The sequence below is a fragment of the Panthera pardus genome, unplaced genomic scaffold, assembly GCF_024362965.1.
Source record: "Panthera pardus isolate Hobbes unplaced genomic scaffold, ASM2436296v1 HiC_scaffold_16, whole genome shotgun sequence".
NCBI lineage: Eukaryota > Metazoa > Chordata > Mammalia > Carnivora > Felidae > Panthera > Panthera pardus.
In genome coordinates this window covers 71,392,534-71,413,078 of record NW_026526721.1, presented here as the reverse complement: position 1 = coordinate 71,413,078, position 20,545 = coordinate 71,392,534, and the positions used below count along the sequence as shown (strand labels likewise).

The following is a 20,545-nucleotide window of genomic DNA, read 5'->3' as shown; positions in this document are numbered from 1 at the left end:
GGAGGGCCGCCGGACCCGCAGAGAAGGGAGGGCCTCTCCGCTGGGAGCACGCAGCAGCGTTACGTCAGGGCCAAGGGCGGTGCTGTCGCCCTGGCGACGGTTTCGCAGCCCCGCGCCGCCACCAGCCAGGCCTTCATCTCGACACACTGGGCCAAGAAGCCCTAGCCATGACCTCGAAGACCGCGGCGTCCTTGTCTATAGGCATGGCCGATGGGTTGTTTGAGACCGAGAAGAACGCAGGGGAGTCCGAGAATACCTATATTTTGCGGCCCGTTTTCCAGCAAAGGCGGGTAACGGACGGGTTGTGGTGGGGGCGACCTGCGAGACTGCTAGGTCAGGCAGGCAGAGCCCGCCTGGAAGCCTCAGCGTCGGTAAAGGGCGCGGGGAGCGGCAAAGTGGGCGGGGCTGGGGGGGCAGGCTGGGGCAGAGAGGCGGGGCTGGAGAGGGAGGGGCGGGGCTGGAGAAGGAGAGGCGGGGCTGGAGAGGGCGAGGCGGAGCTGGGACTTAGAAGGTGTTAGGTTGGAGTACAGAGATGAGTCGACAGAGGAGGGAGGGGCTGGGTCTGGAGCCGCACGGGCAAGCCGGGGAGTGGGCGGGGAGGAAGGGCGGGAAGCTATTTTTCTTGAGCTTTCAGCTGCTACTGGCAGCTGAAGACCCGGTCTCCGGTTGCAGTGTTAGGGCGTCGGAAGCGCCTGAGGCTAGCGCAGTGGGAATGGTTGGCTCTAGGAGACCTGGGACGTGAGCAGAGGAAAGGAGATGGATGGAATAGAGAGAAGAGCAGTAAAGAAGAGCCTTGCATAGAATACCATTCAGCCACACGCTTCCTGTGTGCAAACGTGTGCCAGAATACGCTTACTCCTTTGCAGGGTACGGGACCTGTATGTATATAAAGCCTTACCCAGATAGTATCCGGATGTTCTAGGCCCACCACCGCGATACTTTCCCAGAGGTGAAGTACACAGTCTAGTGCAGGGGAGAGTCTGCTAGGGCTGTAGACTCTATCACTCGCTTCATTTTCACAAGATGAGAAAATATATATACGTTAAAAAAAAAAGCCCAGGTTGCTGATCAAATGCTTGGCAAATACTGAAAGCCAGGAACTTTGGTTATAATGTGATAAAAAATTTCATGCAGCATTTTTATGGTGGGTCGAATGGACATATAAAACTGTATGTTAAGTTATCTTGGTAGAAGTATCTAAATGCATCGATTGCCATTTGCCTGCATTTCTGTTGTAAAACGGAACAAAAGCAGAACAAGATTAACAAATATATATTGTGTGGGAATAATCCTATGAGATTATTTGTGACTTGTTTCAACAAAACTTTTAACATTTCACTGAGAATGAAAAAGGCTTCAGGAAAAGAACCAGATATGGTATGTTTATTAATAACAGGGAGACCCCTTTTTGAACGGATCAAGTCCTGGAAAGTTTGTCAGTGATTCTAAAGTTCATCTGTGAGAATAAGCAGCAAGAGAGCAAAGAAAATAATGTTAAGAAGTAATAAGGGGCCACCAATACTACCAAATATTATTCCACATTATAAGCTCAAAACCTAAAACATTCTGGTCACTTGGACGTAATAGATAAATCAACTGATAGAATATATAGCCCAGAAAATGAACCTACTGCTGTAATCTATGATAAATACAATAAAAATGTTAATGGTATTGTTACGGTGGTGAAATTAGGGGAGATTTTTTTTTCTGTCTTCATTTATTCAGTAATCCATTACTCCAAAAAGTATTTATTTTCTATGTGCTGGGTGCCGTTCTGAAAAATGGGGATATAACAGTGAACAAAGCAGATAGAAATTTCTGCTCGCATGGAGTTTACGTTCTAGCTGGGTAGAAGGACAACAAACAAAATAAACACAGAAGTGAACTGTACAGTGTATGAGATAGTAATCAGTACTGGGAAGTGAGCTATGAAGTGATGTGATAGGAGGGCAATTTGAAGTTTTAGAGAAGGTGACTTTTGAAAAAAAGACTTGAAAGAAGTGAGGAGGTAGCTATGCATATAGAATGAGACTTGCACTTCAGGCAGAGGTTCACAGCAAGTGCAGAAGCACTGAGGTTGGCATGCCTGGTGTGATCAAAGAACATAGGGAAGGCCAGTGTGGCCAGAGTGGAGAGAACTAGTGGGAAAGGTAGTAAAAAACAAGGTCAGAGTTTGGTAGGGTAGACATATGGGACTGTACAAGTCATAGTTAGGATGCTGCTTTTACTCTGAGTGAGGTGGGAAATATCTGGGGTATCTTTGAATAGAGAAGTGCCATGATCTGACATATATTTTAACAGGACCGATCTAGTTGCTATGTTGAGAACAGGATCTGGGAGCAAACGCAGAGACAGAGAGACTTGTTAGGAGCCATTGTAATCCAGGCAGGAGGTAAAGGTACCAAGCTGGTGGCAGTGGATGGTGAGAGTGATTGAATTTCAGATTATTCTGAATGTAGAACTGCTTCAGATTTGCTTATGATTTAAGCAAGATTTGCTTATGAACCAGGATGTGTTTTGTGAGAGAGAAAGACGGCAAGACTGACATCAAGGTTTTTGGCCTGAACAAATGGAAGAATGGAGTTACCATTGACTGATACAATTCTGGGGAGGGGAGATGGTCAGAAGCTTGATGTCGGGGGCATCTGGGTGGCTCAGTCAGTTGAGTGTCCTCCTTCCGCTCAGGTCATGATTTCACAGTTTATGAGTTCAAGCCCCACATTGGGCTCTGTGCTGACAGCTCAGAGCCTGGAACCTGCTTCCGATTCTGTCTCCCCTTCTCTCTCTCTCTCTGCTCCTTCCCCGCTCATGCTCTCTCTCTCTCTCTCAGAAATAAACATTAAACAAATAAAAAAAAAAAAAACGCTTAATGTTGGATATATTAAATTTGAGTTGTCTGTTAGACATCCAGATGGAATATGTGTTGGAATGTGTGGTCTGAAGTTCAGGGGAAAGGTCCGGGCTGGAAGTATAAATCAGGAATATGACTTGTTTTCTTAATTTGCTTGTATCACTTTTTTAATAAAAAATATGAAAATGGAAGATTACATTGTTTTAGTGGCAAAGAGCTGGGGGCAGTTGGACTGTGAAGGTAAATTGGAGTTTTGGAGTTACCAATTAGTTGTTCAAACTGTTTCATTTAGGTTCAGACCCTCTGTGGTTAAAGACTGTATCCATGCTGTGCTTAAGGAGGAACTGGCAAATGCTGAATACTCTCCGGAAGAAATGCCTCAACTCACAAAACGTTTATCAGAAACCGTTAAAGATAAATTAAAAGGTAATTGTGATGGTAATTGGAAATGATATGTTCCCTTCAAACATTCAATTTTACCTATTTGTTTCCTTCCCCATCTTTAAACAAGGGTCATACGCTGTGCATTCTTTTAAACACAAATTTCTCTTCAGTGTCTAGTCTTCTCAGTTATTTGGTAACTTTTATGCATGTGGGTTTTTGCAGATAATGGGAGAGCGTAAAGATGTAAAATAAAACATTGTAGGCAAGCACTGTCTGAGAAATTCCAGTATGGGAAAGACCAGAAGTTACAAGGGCTCCTTTCTTCCATCATTCTTGATTGTTTTTCTCACCAACATATCAGTTCCTTAGGCAAGCCTCTTAGGCAGGCGTTCATACCCTCACTGTCTGACCTCAGCCCATCTCTCCAGCTCAATCATTAACTAGTTGCCCTACTCAACTCTCCATTCCTGCTTAAGCTGTACGTATACAGAGCACACCTTGTGCTTTTTCTCCCTGTTCCCTTGGTCTCTGTCTCTGTCTTTTTTTGTTAATAATGTTATACCATCTGAAAAGTCCTTTCTGTCTACCTTTTTAAAAATATAACATTTTGTGGAGGGAAGGAAATGTCTATGTAACAGTTATATTTCATTGTACTAACCTAGACAGTCTAGAAAAATACACATATGAATTTTTTTTTAAATTATATAAAATTCCATTACCCAAAGGTAGCTACTATTTAGTATTTTGGTGTATTTTCTTCTTTTTCTTAATTTTTTTCAGTTTTTAGAAATTAAAAAATATATAAAAGTACAAAGAAGAAAATAGAAATTCTGTGGATTTCTATCACTACTGTTTGTATATTAGCATTTTTATTTCACTTTTTAAAAAAAGTTTTATTTATTTATTTTTGAGAGAGAGAGGGAGAGTGAGCATGTGTGCATGGGTGGGAGAGGGGCAGAGAGAGAGAGGGAAACAGAGAATCCCAAGCAGGCTCTGCACTAATAGCACAGAGCTCGATTCAGGGCTTAAACACACGACCATAAGATCATGACCTGAGCCAAAATCAAGAGTCAGATTCTTAACTGACTGAACCACCCAGGCACCCCTTCACTTTTTAAAAAAGTTATTTATTTATTCATTTAAGTAATCTCTGTTCCCAACATGGAGCTTGAACTCATGACCTCAAAATCAAGAGTTGCATGCTGTACCAACTAAGCCAGCCAGGTGCCCCTTTATTTTCACTTTTTAATAAAAATTGACTGTTAAAATTATTATAAAAAAAGATACATGTCCATTATAAATAAAGTTAAATGTATAGAAAAATACATAAAATTAGAAAATCATCCCAAATGCCACCACCACATTAAATATCAATATTTAATGATAATCATTAATATCAGGTGAACATATCACACTCTTTTCTATGTATATATACAGATAAATAAATACTTTAACAACAGTAGGATACCTTAGACTTATTTCACATAGTGGTATAGTATTCATTTTCGCTCTCTCTCTCTCTTTTTGCATTTGTTCTATATTTAAATGAAATGATTGCTCACTATTTAGTCCTTTTATCATGCCATTTCCATTGCTGAGTTCTTTATTTTGGTTCAATTCTTACCTGATGAGATTTTGTTGTAAATTTTTTCGGGAAGGGCTCAGAAATGCTACATTCTCTGGGTTTTTTCATGTCTGACGATGTCTGCCTTTTGCCTTTAAACCAGAATAGTTTTGGATGAATATAATATTTTGAGGTAATAACTTATTTTTTGAGAATCTTGTAGACTTGTTTTTCATTATCTTCTGGCATTGTATATTACCGAAGAGAAATCTAAGGCCACCTGATGTCCTCTGCTTAAAGAATCCCATCCTTAACCTTGATGCTCAATAGCTTTTTTAGAATATGGCTTGGTAGTGAAAATTTTATAGCTTTAAATCTGCAGATTTTATTTTTTCCATGTCAGGAAAATTTTCTTCTATCTCTGAAAACATTTCCTGTTGCATTTATTAGATTCTCTTCTTTAGGAAAATAAATACTGATATGTTGAATCTTCTTTATCTTCCATATCTATTAGCTTTTCTGTGCCATACTTTCTTGCCTTTCCTTTGATATTTACTTGTGATTATCTTAAGCCAGTTATTCAATTTTCATTTGTGTCTGTTCTGTCCTTTGCCACTTTTAATTTATTAGGCCTGCACTGATACTGTGTGAGGATTCAGTTTGTTTCTTCAGGCTGTGATCTTCCTTTCCATTTTTCTGCTGTTTATAATCTGATTAAGTTCTTATTTTGTTGAATTTATGAGCTAATTTTGTTCTATACTGTGAATCATTTGTGAAGAACACGAGCAGGGGAGGGGCAGAGAGAGACACAGAATTGGGAGCAGGCTCCAGGCTCTGTGCTGTCAGCAGAGAGCCCGACGCAGGGCTTGAACCCACGGACTGCGAGGTCATGACCTGAGCTGAAGTTGGACATCTAACCGACTGAATGAGCCACCCAGGTGCCCCCTTTTTTGTCTTTTAAACAGTGTGTTTCTTTCTTGTTATTCTTTTGTTTGTTTTTGCTGCTGCATCATTGCATATTGCCAGTTGGCTTCTTTCCATTTTACTCTGATGTGGTGTGGTTTTCAGATCTTTTCATTTGCTCTTTTCATAATTGCTTCGACATAATATAGGTGATTTTTTTTTGTACTCTCCCACTATATCTGAGATTATTTTATTTTTCCCTCAGAACTATGATTTAAGGGCTGTATATATAATATTCTAGCTGTGTGGGTATCAGAAAAGGAGGAAGAGAAATGAGTAGAGAAAAGAGGAAGTTCCATGGAACTGTCTGCAGTGTTTTGGGCTCTGTCTCCTAGATTTTGTTAAGTATCCTGAATTAGGGTTCATGTTTCACATGGGAGGAGACCTGTGGTCTTCAGATTGTTTGCCTAATTTACTATATAATCCTGGAGACTTTCATCAGAGTTGGCTCTGTTTCAACTTTGCCCATTTCTTTTCCTTTTTTTTCCCCCAACTGTTTCCACTAGTCTTTGGTTAGAAAAGAGCAGGGAGATAAAGATGCCCATTCAGTTTTCTTCTTTCCATTGGTGTTAGGGAGAATTTTCAGGATTTTGCTGCTTTAGCAGTATAGTTTTTGGGGAAGCAGCAGAGTTGTGCTAGGCCACACCATTATACTTCAGAATCTTATACTGTTATTTTCTTTTCTCCCTTACTGAACAGCTTACAGTTTTCTAAATATCCCATACTCTAGGGGTGCCTGCGTGGCTCAGTCAGTTAAGCGTCCAACTTTGGCTCAGGTCATGATCTCTCAGTTTGTGAGTTCAAGCACTGAGTCGGGCTCTGTGCTGACAGCTCAGAGCCTGGAGTCTGCTTTGGATTCTGTGTCTCCCTCTCTCTCTGCCTCTCCACTTGTCTCTCTCTCTCTCAAAAAGAAATAAACATTAAAATAAAATAAATATCCCATAGCTTATGCCTTTGCACATGATATTCCCTCTCCATAAAATGGAGAGACATTGTCTGCCTGGTAAATTCCCACTCGTCTTTCAACACTCAGCTTGTGTATCTCATCCTCCAAGAAGCCTTTTCTGGTCATCCCTTCCCCACTGTCCAAACAAAGGAAGGAGCTGCCAGCCCTGTGTTCCTAAAAGACATGCCATTCCTGGAATTATTAATACATTGCATTTTTATTTTATTCTTCATGTTTGCCTTCCCAGCTACTGTGAGTTCTTTAAGGCAAGAAGAGTGTCTTATTTATTTCAGTGTTTTGAGGACCTACCAGCACCTGTCTTAGAGTAGGAGAGAAACAAAGGGAGCTGCGATCTATTGAGAAACTAGTATGTATCAATACTGTTGTAGATGCTTTACATATTGTGAAAATTACTAAAGCAAAACCTCACTAAAATGTTGGAGTTGGGAGGCCAGAAGGGGGAGCTCTAATACCATACGGTTCCTTATCAGCCTATACTTTACTACCCTAGCAGGAGAAAGAAAGATTTTCTGCTTGCCTAGCAACAGACCAGCCAATGAGAGACCATTAAAATTCAGGCAATGAAAAGCCACTACACTTTCAACTCCCATTTACTCCAATGAACTTTTTGTTTATAACAGCTCTCCCAATGACCTCCTTTCCTCTACAAAAGAACTGACTTTTTTGTTCTCTGGACTTGCAAATGGTTTTGCTGTAGCTTTCATGTCCTGAATTGTAATTCTGTGCCCTTCACGAATAGACTCATTTTTTTGCTGGTAAAATAACTGACAGTTTTGTTTTTAAGGTCAGTGTACTATATCTTATCTCATCTCACCTCACAGTGTACCCCCAGGGTAGGTAATAATATTTTTCATTTAACAGATGAGGAAGACTTAAGCCAAGAAGGTAAATAACTTGTCTAAGGTTACACACTTGGTAAGCTGACTTACTCACCAAGTAAAATTTGCCCTCTAGTCTCTCTGACTCCCAACTTATCAACCCACTCAGTCAGTGCTTATAGACTGAATGCCTATATCCATTTCTAGGCAAATATACCATCATATTTATCACTTTTATCACTTTTATTTATGCCTTTATCACTTTTACTTATAGATAACCTTCTTATTTTTCTTTCTAGAAATGGGATTTGACCGATATAAAATGGTGGTGCAAGTAGTGATTGGAGAACAAAGAGGTGAAGGAGTATTGTGAGTAGTTGGTTTTTCCTTCTTGTTTTTATTCTTAAATGTTTATTAGGTATTCCTCCTCCTAACAATTCAGAAAGATTGTGTCTTTGTGAGAGTGAGAGGAAAAGGCAGCATTACAAAATGCAGCTGTGAACCAAAAAGATCCGGGTATTGAACAGTGGGGTTGACAAGTCTGGGTGAGCTCCGTGAGGTAACACTTTGTGTCGTATCTATAGGGTTTATGTTTATATGCTCCTAAAGAGAGTATGGGAACATGTATATATGTTTCTTCCTAAATTGCTTTTTGCCTGTTTTTTTTCTTATCATTCTCCTAAATTAATTTCTTTAACATTGTCTGAGATCTCTTTATTAGCATATCTGGTAACCCTTTCTTACCTCTTATTCTTGGCCTGGGCTTCTATTTCTTTCTTTCTTTTTTTTTTTAATGTTTATTTATTTTTGAAAGAGAGAGAGAGAGAGAGAGCATGAGCAGGGGAGGGGCAGAGAGAGAGGGAGACACAGAATCCAAAGCAGGCTCCAGGCTCTGAGCTGTCAGCACAGAGCCCGATGCGGGGCTCAAACTCACAGACCGTGAGATCATGACCTGAGCCGAAGTTGGATGCTCAACCTACTGAGCCACCCAGGTGCCCCTGAGCTTTTATTTCTTAAAATTCACTCTTTTTCTTTTTTTTTTTTTTTCTTTTTTTTGGCCCTGATGTCACTTAGCTAACTTGTTTCTCTTCTATTTTTCTAACTGATTATTGTCTTTCCTTCCCTGGTTCCTTTCTCCCCTACATCGCCAGCTGTGAGCTTTCTTCAAGGCTCACTTCTTGTTCTTGGGCTCTTCTCAATGCTTTTTCAATGAACTCATTCATTGTCATGACCTCAAACTGTCGTTCATGTATTAGTGAGTTCAAAATCTGTATTTCCTCTCTTTTCCTGTGCCCAAGTGTTAATCTCACATTTCCCTTGGCAAACAGTGCTTAGTATAGTATTTTATAAAAAAAAATTAAAATATTTGTTAAAGGAATTAAAAAAAAACCCTTGTATATATTATGAGTGAGAATTTTTACTATGGAATGTTGGATTTGGAAGGGACTATGGATATTTTCTACTGTCCACTCTCCTGAATTTATAGATGACACTTATGAGGATCACTATATTTTGCCCAAAATTATTTATCTGGCTGGTGTCAGATTAACTAACAGAGCCTAGCTTTCTGGCTCGTGGTGCAGTACTCTTCACTGTGGTGCCCTCTACCATTTGGTCAAAAGGCTTCAGGAGAATTTCTCACCTCCAAGACATAAAGAAATACTTTACTAGTTTATCTCGCCAGTTTCAACTTGTTGTACAGGTGTAAATTTCTTCTCCCTTCTTCTCCTTTAGTCAACCTGACATTTTAATTTCTCTTTCACAGTATTACCAAGGTTCTGTTGACTCGGGCTTAAAACCTCGGAGTCCTCTTTTGTCTTGTTTAGCCGTTAGTCTCTCCTACTGTATGCACTGTAATCTGGATGCCAGGGTTACTTGGCAACCCCTTATCAGCATTTCCAGACTCTGATCTCTCTCCTCTGCATTTCATTTTGCAGCTAGAGCAGTCTTTCAGGAGTACACCTCATTTTCTTTCCATGAACTCTTTAGAGTTTATTTTAAACCCTGTCAGGTATAAACTCCTTGAACTGGTTGTGATTGACTTTGTTAAACGTGATAAGGCCAAATTCTAAAGCGTAGCATTCAAGGCCTCCCTCCCTCCTTTTTTAAAACCTTTATCATCTAAAATTTCAAACATATGCAGAAGTACAGGGACTAAGGAACTCCCATTTTTCTGTCATTTAGCTTCAACGTTTATAAGCCCATACAGATACTGTTTTATTTATCCCTCTGCCTACTCTCCCTGTCCCATCAGATTATTTTGAAGCAAATTCCAGTCATCATACCTTTCATTTGTAAATACAACAATATATGATATCTCTAAAATTTAAAGACCCTTTTTATTTTATTTATTTTTTAAAAATGTTTATTTATTTTGAGAGAGAGAGAGAGAGAGCGTGAGGGGCAGAGAGAGGGGGAGAGAGAGAATCTCAAGCAGTCTCTGCACTGTCAGCACAGAGCCCAATGCGGGGCTCGAACCCACGAAGCATGAGATTATGACTTGAGCCAAAATCAAGAGTAGGATGCTTAACCCACTGAGCCACCCAGATGCCCTAAAGACCATTTTTAACATAATAAAATATCACATCTAAAATATTGCCAGTCCTGAATATTACAAAATATTCAGTTAGTGTTCAAATATCCCCAGTTGTCTCATATATAGTTGACTCTTGTGCACCATGTGGAGGTTAGTAGTGCCAACCCCTGCACAATCAAAAATAACTTTTTGTATATGCATATAACTTTGACTCCCCCAATACTTAACTACTAATAGCCTATTATTGATTGGAAGCCTTAATGATAACGTAAACAGTCGATTAACACATGTTTTATATAGGTATTATATACTGTATTCTTATAATAAAGTAAGCTAGAGAAAATAAAATGTTACTAACAAAATTATAAGAGAGAAAATACATTTACAGTACTGTACTGTACTGTATTTATTGAAAAAACATCTGCACATAAGTGGACCTGTGCATTTCAGCCCAGGTTTTTTAAGGGTCACTGTATACATATATGAATATGTATTTAAGTGTATGTATTTATGTATGTGTATTTTTTTTTTTACAATTTGTTCAGATCAGGATTCAGATAAAGTTCACACATTGCATTTAGTTGATACATCTCTCTTTTTTTTTTAATGTTTATTTTTGAGAGAGAGAGAGAGAGAGAGTGAGCATGAGCAGGGGAGGGCAGGGGCGGGGGGGCGGGGGGAGACACAGAATCCAAAGCAGGCTCCGGGCTCTGAGCTGTCAGCACAAAGCCTGACTCAGGTTTCGAACTCATGGACTGCAAGATCGTGACCTAAGCCAAAGTCAGAAGCTTAACCAACTGAGCCACTCAGGTGCCCCAAAACCCACCAAATTTGAATAAAGACATCATCCAATGAATTTGGACACAAAGTTTGCTTTGAATATTTCTTTGGGGGAGAGGACACCACACTTCTACTCAATTAAGAGTAACATTTTTAGTCTTGAGGTCTTTTTTTTTTTTTTTTTAATATATTTATCATGCCATGAATTCATAGTGAATGGGCTCCAGGAGCTCAGGCTCCGATCCATTGGTTCTCACAAAATGTGCATCTCTGGGTGGGGCAGGCTGGCACTTCAGTTGAACCCAAGTGCTTTTCTCCTTGGCTTCTTTCTTTTCCTGATCATTTTCCTTCACACGGTTCAGGAAGCTGTCTTGACTCTTTGAGTGCTTAATGCGCTCAATATGTACATGAATTCTCTTAGCAAGAATCTTGCCCTTGTTTGTTTACAACAATGCCAACAGCATGGTGGGTAACATTGTAGACTCTTCCAGTTTTGCCACAGTAACATTTGTGCCACATTCCTTTTTGAAAAGTTCCCATTCCCTTGATGTCCACAATATCACCTTTCTTGTAGATTGGCATGTATGTTGCCAAAGGAACAACTCCATGTTTTCTAAAAGGCCTAGAGAACATATAGCGAGTACCCCTCCTCCTTCCTTTTGTGTTGGTCATTTTGGCGAATTACTAGGAGGTTACTCCCTCTTTTATCTCATTTTCTCATTTTTTTTTATATTGCCATTTAATTGTTAAAGAAATTGGTTTGTTTTTTCCTGGAGAGTTACTTACTTTCTGGCATTTACTAATTGTACCTTATTTATTACTCAGTGTTCTAGCTTCGGTCATTGGCAGCTCTTTCAGTTGACTCCTGTGTCCCTTTGATACACCCTACTATTATTATGGGGTTTCTTGAGCACTTCTTTACTTACTGGCACTGTAAGCTGCTTCATCTTATTCATTCCCTGCACCAGCCCTAGAATTAGCCATTTCTCCAAGGAGCTCTGGTTCATTTTATGGAGAATAGCATTAGAAACTAACATCTGGGTGCTAAGTGTGGCCATTAACTTTTTAAGTATTGCTTCTGCTCTGTTTGCTTTCTGTTGTCCCTTTTGGACTCCAATTACCTGTGTATAGAGGGAGATCCTCTTTTTACTGTATTTCACATGTCTTTTATGCTCTTCTCTGAGTTTTTGTGTTTTCTCTCTGTACTTACTTTTGGATATTTTTTTCTTTTTTCTTTTTTGGGAGGGAGAGAGAGAGAGAGAGGGAGAGAGAGAAAACGTGTGTGCGTAGGTGCATGCATGAGTGTGTGGGGGAAGGGCAGAGAGAGAGAATCCCAAGCAGGCTCTCCACTGTCGGATGAGGGGCTAGATCTCACAACTGTAAGATCATGACCTGAACCGAAATCAAGAGTCAGATGTTTAACTGACTGAGGCACCCAGGTGCCCTGCTTTTGGATATTTTTCTGTTGACCTTTCAGTTAATGTGTTCTCTTTTCTGTTGTATCTAATCTGATATTCAACTCACTGACTGAATTCCTTTTTTTTTTTTTTTTCTCAGTGTTTAATTATTTTTGAGAGAGAGACAGAGTGCAAGCAGGGGAGGGGCAGAGAGAGAGAGGGAGACACAGAATCTGAAGTAGGCTCCAGGCTCTGAGCTGTCAGCACAGAGCCTGATGTGGGGCTTGAACCCACGAACCGTGATGTCATGACTTGAGCTGACCTTGAACAGTTAACTGACTGAGCCACCCAAGTGCCCCTGACTGAATTCTTTTTTTTTTTTTTTTTTAATGTTTATTTTTGAGACAGAGAGAGACAGGGCATGATTGGGGGAGGGGCAGAGAGAGAGGGAGACACAGAATCCAAAGCAAGCTCCAGGCTCTGAGCTATCAGCACAGAGCCCAAAGCGGGGCTCGAACTCACAAACAGCAAGATCATGACCTGAGCCGAGGTTGGACGCTTAACCGACTGAGCCATCCAGGTGCCTTGCCCCTGACTGAATTCTTAACGTCAGTTATTATATTTTTTAGGTCTAGAATATCCATTTTAATTCTTTTTTATAGATTCCAATTCTCTAGTGAAATTATTATTACTTTTTAATACTACACGAGCATTATTTGCACATTCTGTGAAAGAGATTTCTGAATCTGTCACAAGGGCAGAAGGGGCCTTGCTCTCACTCCTATTACTAAAATGTAAATTAATATAATTGCTGATCAAACTTACACACTATTGGCAAATAATTTCTAGCCCCTATTTTAGTTATTGTGATCATCAGCGGGGAAGAAACCTTTTCCTAAGACACTCAGCTGCGAAGGGCAGGCAGTGTTGGAACCCCCCTCCGTGATACTGCACCACTCTGGAAAATATGCCTTCAGGCTCCTTCCCGTCACTCAAGGCAGCAGCAAATCCTTCCTGTCACCACACTGTCAGCGCAGAGCCTGACACAGGGCTTGACATGGGGCTTGACCCCATGAACTGTGAGATCCTGACCTGAGTCAAAATCAAGAGTCAGATACTTAACCAACTGAGCGCCTCAACTGTCCAACTCTTGCTTTTGGCTCAGGTCATGATCTCCCCGTCATGAGATCAAGCTCTGCATTGGGCTCCGTGCTGGGTGTGGAGCCTGCTTAAGAGTCAGTGTCTCCCTTTCTCTCTGCCTCCCCCCACCTTCAAAACTAAATAAATAAACATTAAAAAAAAGTCTTTTGTTCATAGGTAACTAGATCTGCAAGTGCTTTCCTGGTGAACTACACCTGGCACTGAATTAAATTGACAATGAATGCTGGTACTTTAAGCTGCATTCCTGGGAGGCAGCTGCAATTTGATTCATCTCGAGTGTACTCATGTTCCTCTTTGCAGTTCAGTGCATTTCACAAATGCCCTGGTCACAGCTCTGACTGCCAGCCAGTAGCACCATGCATTCCAGCACCTCTCTGGTAGTGGTCAGTGAGGCCAATGAAATTATTTTTTTTTTTATCCAGTTCTTCATCCTTCCTCTCTCCTCCCTTTTTACATTTTGGTCATAGTAGTTATTTTAAAGTCACTGTCTGCTTACTCCAGTATCTGGATCATGTGTGATTCTGTTTCTGTTGATTTTTTTTTTTCTTGGTAATCCTTCATGTGGCTGTGTTAGCATGCCTAGTTTAAATCCTGGACATTGTGTCAAAAAATTATAGAACCTCCAGATAATATTATTTTCTTCCAGAGAGAGTTTACTCTTTTCCTTTTTCATTCAGATAGACTATGGACTGCTTACCTTAATCCAGCCAGGTACTAACCAGAGTTGAGGTTGGGTTGCATTTTTGATGAGGCTCCCTCTGCCTTTAGTTCACCCTTCTTTCTTGAAGAAGCTGTCCAGATGGGACCCCACCCCCATCAGGTACTGACTTCTTTACTTGTCTCCTCAGCATAAAACTATTCTTTACTTCAAAAGTTTTTGCCTTAGTGTACTAGCTTCCTATTGCTGCTGTAAAATATTATCACAGATGCCTGGTTGACTGAGTTGGAAGAGTGTGCGACTCTTGATCTCGGGGTTGTGAGTTCGAGCCCCATGTTGGGTGTAGAAATTACTTAAATAAATAAATAAATAAATAAATAAACAAACTGAAAAAAATTACCACAAACCCAGTGGCTTAAAAATATTATTTTATAGTTCTGGGGATCATAAATCCAAAACGGGTTTCATTCAGTGAAAATTCAGTCTTTGGAAAGACTGCATTCCTTCTGGAAGCTCTAGGGGAGAATCCCTTCTTTTGCCTGTTCCCACTTCTAGAGATTGCCTGCATTCTTTAGCTTGTAAACCCTTCCTCCATCTTCAAAGCCAGCAGCATAGCATCTTCAAATATTTCTCTGACTCTGACCCTCCCACCTCCTCCTTTCTAAGGACTCGTGTGATTACGTTGAACCCACCTGTATAATCCAGGATAATCTCCCCATCTCAGGATCCTTAATAATATATCTATAAGAGTTTTTTCCTCGTATAGTGTAGCTATTCACAGGTTTGGGGCATTAGGACATAGATACATTTGGTGAGAGGGCGTTATTTTGCCTACCACACATGGCTTTCAGTTTCAAAATTCAGCACCTGTCTTGAGGGGAAAACCTATCATGTGACAGGCTCAGTTCTACTCTCTCCTTTTTCACAGTGATCTTGGTTCCTCAAGTCTCCAGTTTTATCTTCTTAGCTGCCAGCAGTCCTGCTGGTTTCTTTTTCCCTCAGTAATTGGTTCTCTAGCTGGGAAAAGCCTGGTTTCTTAGCTTTTAGTCCTGTGCCTGGACTTGGCAAATGCCCCAGGGAGAATTCTGATGCAGGATATCCGCTTACCTCCTAGCAGTTCACCTCTCTCTGGAATTTTGGCTCCCCTGGTCTTAACTTGCTTCAGCTGCATTCTGGTTCACTTAATCCAGCCTCACTAACTGATCTTGGGGGGAACATAGGCCTCTACAAACTGTTCCATCATACTTCTCAGTCCTATTGACACAAATACTTACACTTAAATATAGCTATGTATGTATGTATGTATGTATGTATGTATGTATGTATGTATGTATAGCCCAGGGTTTGGGTGTGACCCTGAAGTCCCAGGTTTGTCTTATACATTTCTAGCCCAGGCCCTAGAATTGGCCATTTCTCTGAGAAGTCCCTAGTTCCTTTTATTGGCAAATGATATATAGACCAAATTTTGAAAGCAAGGATTGTGTTTTTTGCATCTTTTTATCATTTGTACCTAGCACTTTGCTTCATATGTAATAGACCCTCAATAAACGTTTGTTAAGTAAATGTTTATATTCCTGCCTTCTTTGGGGCTACTTAGCTTAAGTACCACATCCTTCATTAACTCTTTTTTGGCTTTTTCTCCTATCTAAATTCTCTAAATGTCTGTGGCACTTCTACAAATTTAGTACAAATGTGACAATTAGGCTTGGAATAAACAGACTTTACAATACTTTCGAATCCTAATAACTGATAAATTAGCATCAACCATACATTATCTTATTCTTTTTATGTGTGTTAATTTTTTTCACCTAATTAAATTGGGAGTTATTTGAGGATTGACACAGATTTTTCTCCTTTTGGACATATGGTAGCTGCTAAATAGATACTTGTTGGTGATGAATTAAGTAGGTTAATTATATTTCACATTGTTACTGTTGCAGTTTGGAAAGAGATGGAACTTTTTTTCACTTAAGAATGCGTGAGGGGCACTTGGGTGGCTCATTCAGTTAGGTGTCTGACTCTTGATTTCGGCTCAGGCCATGATCTCAAGGTTGGTGGAACTGAGCCCTGCATTGGGCTCCACACTGACAGCGTGGAGCCTGCTTGGGATTCTCTGTCTTCTCTCTCTGCCCCACCCGCTGCTTGTGCGGGTGCTCTTTCTCTCTCAAAATAAATAAATAAACATTTAAAAAAAAAGAATGTGTGGAACACTAGGATGGGAGACTCTTCTATGCAAAACTTTAAAAAAGCACTTTCAAAAATGAACCAATATTAATATGGTACATGTGTTATCTTTCTCTATAACTTGAAGCTGAACTGCCTAGGTTCAAAGCCAGACTTTGTCATTTACTATTTGTTTGACCTTGGGCAAGTTTACTTAATTTCTCTAATATTCAGTTTCCATATATACTAAATTAGTGTAATAACAGTACCTACTTCACAGGATTAAATGAGTTAATACATGTGAAGCACTTGGACTAGTGGCAGGCACAAAGTAAGTGCTCAATAAATGGTAATGATGACTCATATACATACAGTTAATAAAAATGTAAAACATTTATAATTAGTTTTTTCACTTTATATTGTGAATGTATTTTAATTTTTGTAAAGTTTGTAAACATCTTTGTAAAAGATCTTTGTAAAATGTCTCTTTAATGGCAGCTGGTAGCATAGAATTTCATTACCATGAAATACCATAATTTCATCGACCACTTACTACTGTGCATTTAAGTTGTTTGCATTATTTATTTATTTTTCAAAATTTTATTTATTTTTTAACTAATCTCTACATGTAACATGGGGCTCGAACCCCCAACCCCAACAGCAATAGTCATATGCTCTACTGACTGAGTCAGCCAGGCAGCCCATAGTTGTTTCCATTTTTTAAAAAATGTTTATTTTGAGAGAGAGAGAGAGAGTGCATGAGCACGGGAGAGGAGCAAAAGGAGAGAGAATCCCAATCAGACTCCATGCTCAGCACAGAGCCTGACGTGGGGCTTGATTTCATGAACTGTGAGATCATGACCTGAGCTGAAATCAAGAGTTGGATGCTTAACTACTGAGCTACCCAGGCACCCCTGTTTCCATTTTTTTAATTGGCTTTTATTTTGCCTAACATTCTTTCTTAAGATTTGGGTAGAGGAGAATGGCCAATTTGAGAATTCAGAGGTAGCATAGCAATTCTGTAGAGACAATACAGACAATACTGGGTGTAGAAGTAGTTAGAAGATTGAGTTCTAGTTCAGAGTTTGTCCTTTTCTGGAACTCTACAAAATGATCAGGTTGGATTAAATAATCTATTGGTCCTTCCTAGACCTACTTTTTAATATTATTTTGCAGGATTGAGCTCATTTCAGTCATAATTCTTAGGTATTAATTTCCTCTTTAAGTTCCACAAAAATATCTTGGCTGAAGTAATCTATAACAGAGCTTCCCACCCAGAACACCAAGGACTTAAAAGTATTGACCCCTTAAGCTTCAGGCAGCCAGAGTCTGAGGCTGTGAGAGCCCATGGGCTGTCACCTCCAGTGACATCTATGATTCCTGTCCCTCTTGGTTTATCCAGTATATTCTGCTGTATACAAATAGGATTTTCTGCGTGCCAACCTGTGAAAGGGTTTGGAAACACTGATCTACAAGAATGTATCAAGGAAAACTTTTGCTCATGGCAAATATATGCAAGCCAGATCCTTGTTATATTGTTTATAATTCTTCATTCTCTGACTTTTCAGCATGGCTGCTCGCTGTTTCTGGGATGCTGACACTGACAACTATATTCATGATGTTTTCATGAATGTAAGTCCATTTGGAAGCCTTTCTGTCCTTTCCAAGGACATGTGGATATTCCAAATCCAATTAATATTATTAAGATATGAGGACACGTCAGTTTTAGATGTTTGTCTTAAACTCCTGGATGAGATGATTTTACTGTTCCTTTACTATGTTACTGAAGCAGGAGAAACCTAATGTGCTGCTAATAGGCCAGGAGATTTGTAGCTGTGCTGATGACATAACTCTTCATAAGTGTGATTTTGAGAATATCAGATTGTTTATTCAGTGCTAACAGACATATAGCACTTGGCTAACTACAAAGAAGAGGTGCTAGGGATAAAATGATGAATAAGACAGGCATGGTTTCTGCTTGTAGAGAGCTTATAAACCAGTGGGAGGTCAGACAATACTCACATTAACAAATAATTAATTTAAAACTTTAGTTTTCAGTTATTACTTAATAAAGATGACCAGGATCTGCTTTTAGAGTGCAAGATTGGTGGGATAGATGTCTACGAATCATTTTTAAAAATAAATAAAAATAATTTTTCGGAGCCTGGTTTACGGTGCTGACTTAGTCTGCTATATCTTTAGTCCAGTTTGTTGAGTCAAGTGTATATTTAGGTCTCATTTTCAGAGCTTATTTTGTTTATTTGGGGGGAGATCCCAGGAAGCACTGATAGAGGATGAGGACATGAGACAGGAGAGAGAAAAGTACATGTTATTGCGCCTATAATTGCTGTGGATAACTGGACTGGGTCTCAGGAGAACTCTGGGCGGCACTGTAGAACAGTGGCCAAAGTGGGATCCGCAGACCAGTGCTAGTCCTTGTCCTGTTTCCAGGTCCTTCATGAAACAAGTACATAAATAGAGTGTAAGAGTTTAGAAAGTCTTACAGAAATTTGACAAAGCAATTTGTATTGATTAAATCTAATAATAAAATGTTTAGGCTGTATTTTGTATGTTTCTTTTTTCATTTCATTTTTGTGCTTATTAATTTTTATTGTATTTTACAGAAGCATCAGTCCATAAGGGCCTGAAAAATTAAAGCAAAAACAAATTTCTCACCACAGATAGCACTGTTGTAGAACACAGTTCATAGTTATTCTACCCAAGGAGGCAGAGAACTGAGCTAACCAAAGAATTTTGCTTTGGTTAATAATCAGATACTTGAGTTTAGATTGTTTTTCTGCCAGTAGTACTAGGCTGGAGGAGAGATTTGTTGGTCAGGAGTTGCTGAGGCAGGTGGATCTCCTGTAATCATTACCTAAAAGCTGTTTTAACAAGTTTAACTGGGATTTGGAAAACATTTTGTGATTCCAAGTTAAAGATGGATAAATGAATTTTATCAGTTAAGAATAGACACCCAGAAACCATTTGCCCTTATCCAGAATTTATGACAAGGTGCTGTTATTTTTATCTGTGATGTTATAATATAGTTATGCATTTACTCCAAGAAACTCAAGGTATTTCATACATTGTTTATTTCTGTGATAAATCAGGGAAAATGGGAATACTTATAAATACGAATTACATAAAGTTTATTAGTTTGCATTTTACTTCTACCTTCAAAAAATCTAATTCTTTACCCATCCTACCCTTTGAGCAAGCAATTTTGTAGTTACCCTGAGGCAAGCAAGTTTATGGCTCTAATCTGGAAACCCTTTGTCTATTGAAGAAGAAAAAACCTTCATGATTGAAAATTGGCAAAGATCTGAGATGATGTTAATTTCAGTTGCCTATGCTACCTTAGCCCTTCATTAGTACTAATGTTCTGGATTTGTGTGTTTTCTGTTTTGCTTGCTTTTTAGGACAGTTTATTCTGTGTTGTAGCGGCATTCGGCTGTTTCTACTATTGAATCTTTGAAAAGTTGGATAAAGATAATGACCATGAAGAAATATGAACTTTTTTATACTGTTAAATATCTCAACAAAATAAAGATAATTTGGCAGTTTGGCAACTGAATCTGAGTTTTAGGCTTTATATTTTCATGTTTTGATTTTTGTTGTAATATGTTCTCACTGTATTTGCAAAGTGGGGAGAATCCATATTTCAGTTGTTCAAACATTGTACCAAATTGTAAATATTTGGGTATATTTTCTACCAGTGTTTTTTATATTTGCAGGATTAAAAAAATCATATATTCAATTTTGCACCCTGATTTTTCACTTCTAGTGTCATGTGCAGGGTTCATGTCATTTTATTTGCATTGTTGTGATTTTGATAAGCATAATTTAATAGCTGCACTTAGTCTGTTAGGTTATACATTGGTTATTTTTGCCATTTCCTTTGTAAGGGACTGATTATAATTTTTTACTATTATAAATAACATTGAAATGAATTTATTTGTGCATCAAGTTTTTTTCATACATTTTGAATTATTGTCTTTATCTCTCATCCAGTATTTTTGCTTAGCTATTGCGACTCTACACCTTACACAGCTTATTAGGTTAAACACACATTGATTTTTTTCCAGGGTTTGCCCACAGTGTCAGCGACATTGTCCAAGTTCTGTATGAAATTAGCCCTTCTTTAAGACTCTGAGATTATTGTTACTACCCACACTCCCACTGTCTTTGTGGTGATGTTCTGCTTGTAATTACTTAAAAAATTTTTTTTAAAGTTTATTTATTTTTGAGAGACAGAGTGTGAGTGGGGGAGGGGTAGAGGGAGAGAGAGGGAGACACAGAATCT

The 20,545-nt window shown here is 39.2% G+C and overlaps 2 protein-coding genes and 1 pseudogene across 2 annotated transcripts in view; 2 read left to right on the top strand and 1 right to left on the bottom strand.

The window, feature by feature from the left end:
• DYNLT2B (dynein light chain Tctex-type 2B) lies at nt 1–19,816 on the top strand. The gene is made up of 5 exons (XM_019448718.2): nt 1–286; nt 3,144–3,277; nt 7,847–7,916; nt 17,811–17,874; nt 19,662–19,816. The coding sequence occupies exons 1-5, from the start codon at nt 168–170 to the stop codon at nt 19,707–19,709; spliced, it is 435 nt and encodes a 144-aa protein (XP_019304263.1). The 5' UTR covers nt 1–167; the 3' UTR covers nt 19,710–19,816.
• Nucleotides 4,363–11,548, bottom strand: LOC128777263 (60S ribosomal protein L21-like; annotated as a pseudogene).
• PCYT1A (phosphate cytidylyltransferase 1A, choline) overlaps nt 17,856–20,545 on the top strand; it is a 51,107-nt gene continuing 48,417 nt past the window's right edge. Inside the window, exon 1 of the mRNA XM_019448716.2 lies at nt 17,856–17,874. The gene's annotated coding sequence lies outside the window, so the exon portion shown is untranslated. The remainder of the gene's footprint in view (nt 17,875–20,545) is intronic.

What these genes read in the sequence shown, in the direction of transcription:
- DYNLT2B (XM_019448718.2), top strand. Translation starts at nt 168, where the DNA reads ATGACCTCGAAGACCGCGGCGTCCTTGTCTATAGGCATGGCCGATGGG. An exon ending in CAAAGAGGTGAAGGAGTATT is followed by an intron (nt 7,917 to 17,810) that starts GTGAGTAGTTGG and finishes CTGACTTTTCAG; the next exon opens with CATGGCTGCTCGCTGTTTCT. An exon ending in TTCATGATGTTTTCATGAAT is followed by an intron (nt 17,875 to 19,661) that starts GTAAGTCCATTT and finishes CTTGCTTTTTAG; the next exon opens with GACAGTTTATTCTGTGTTGT.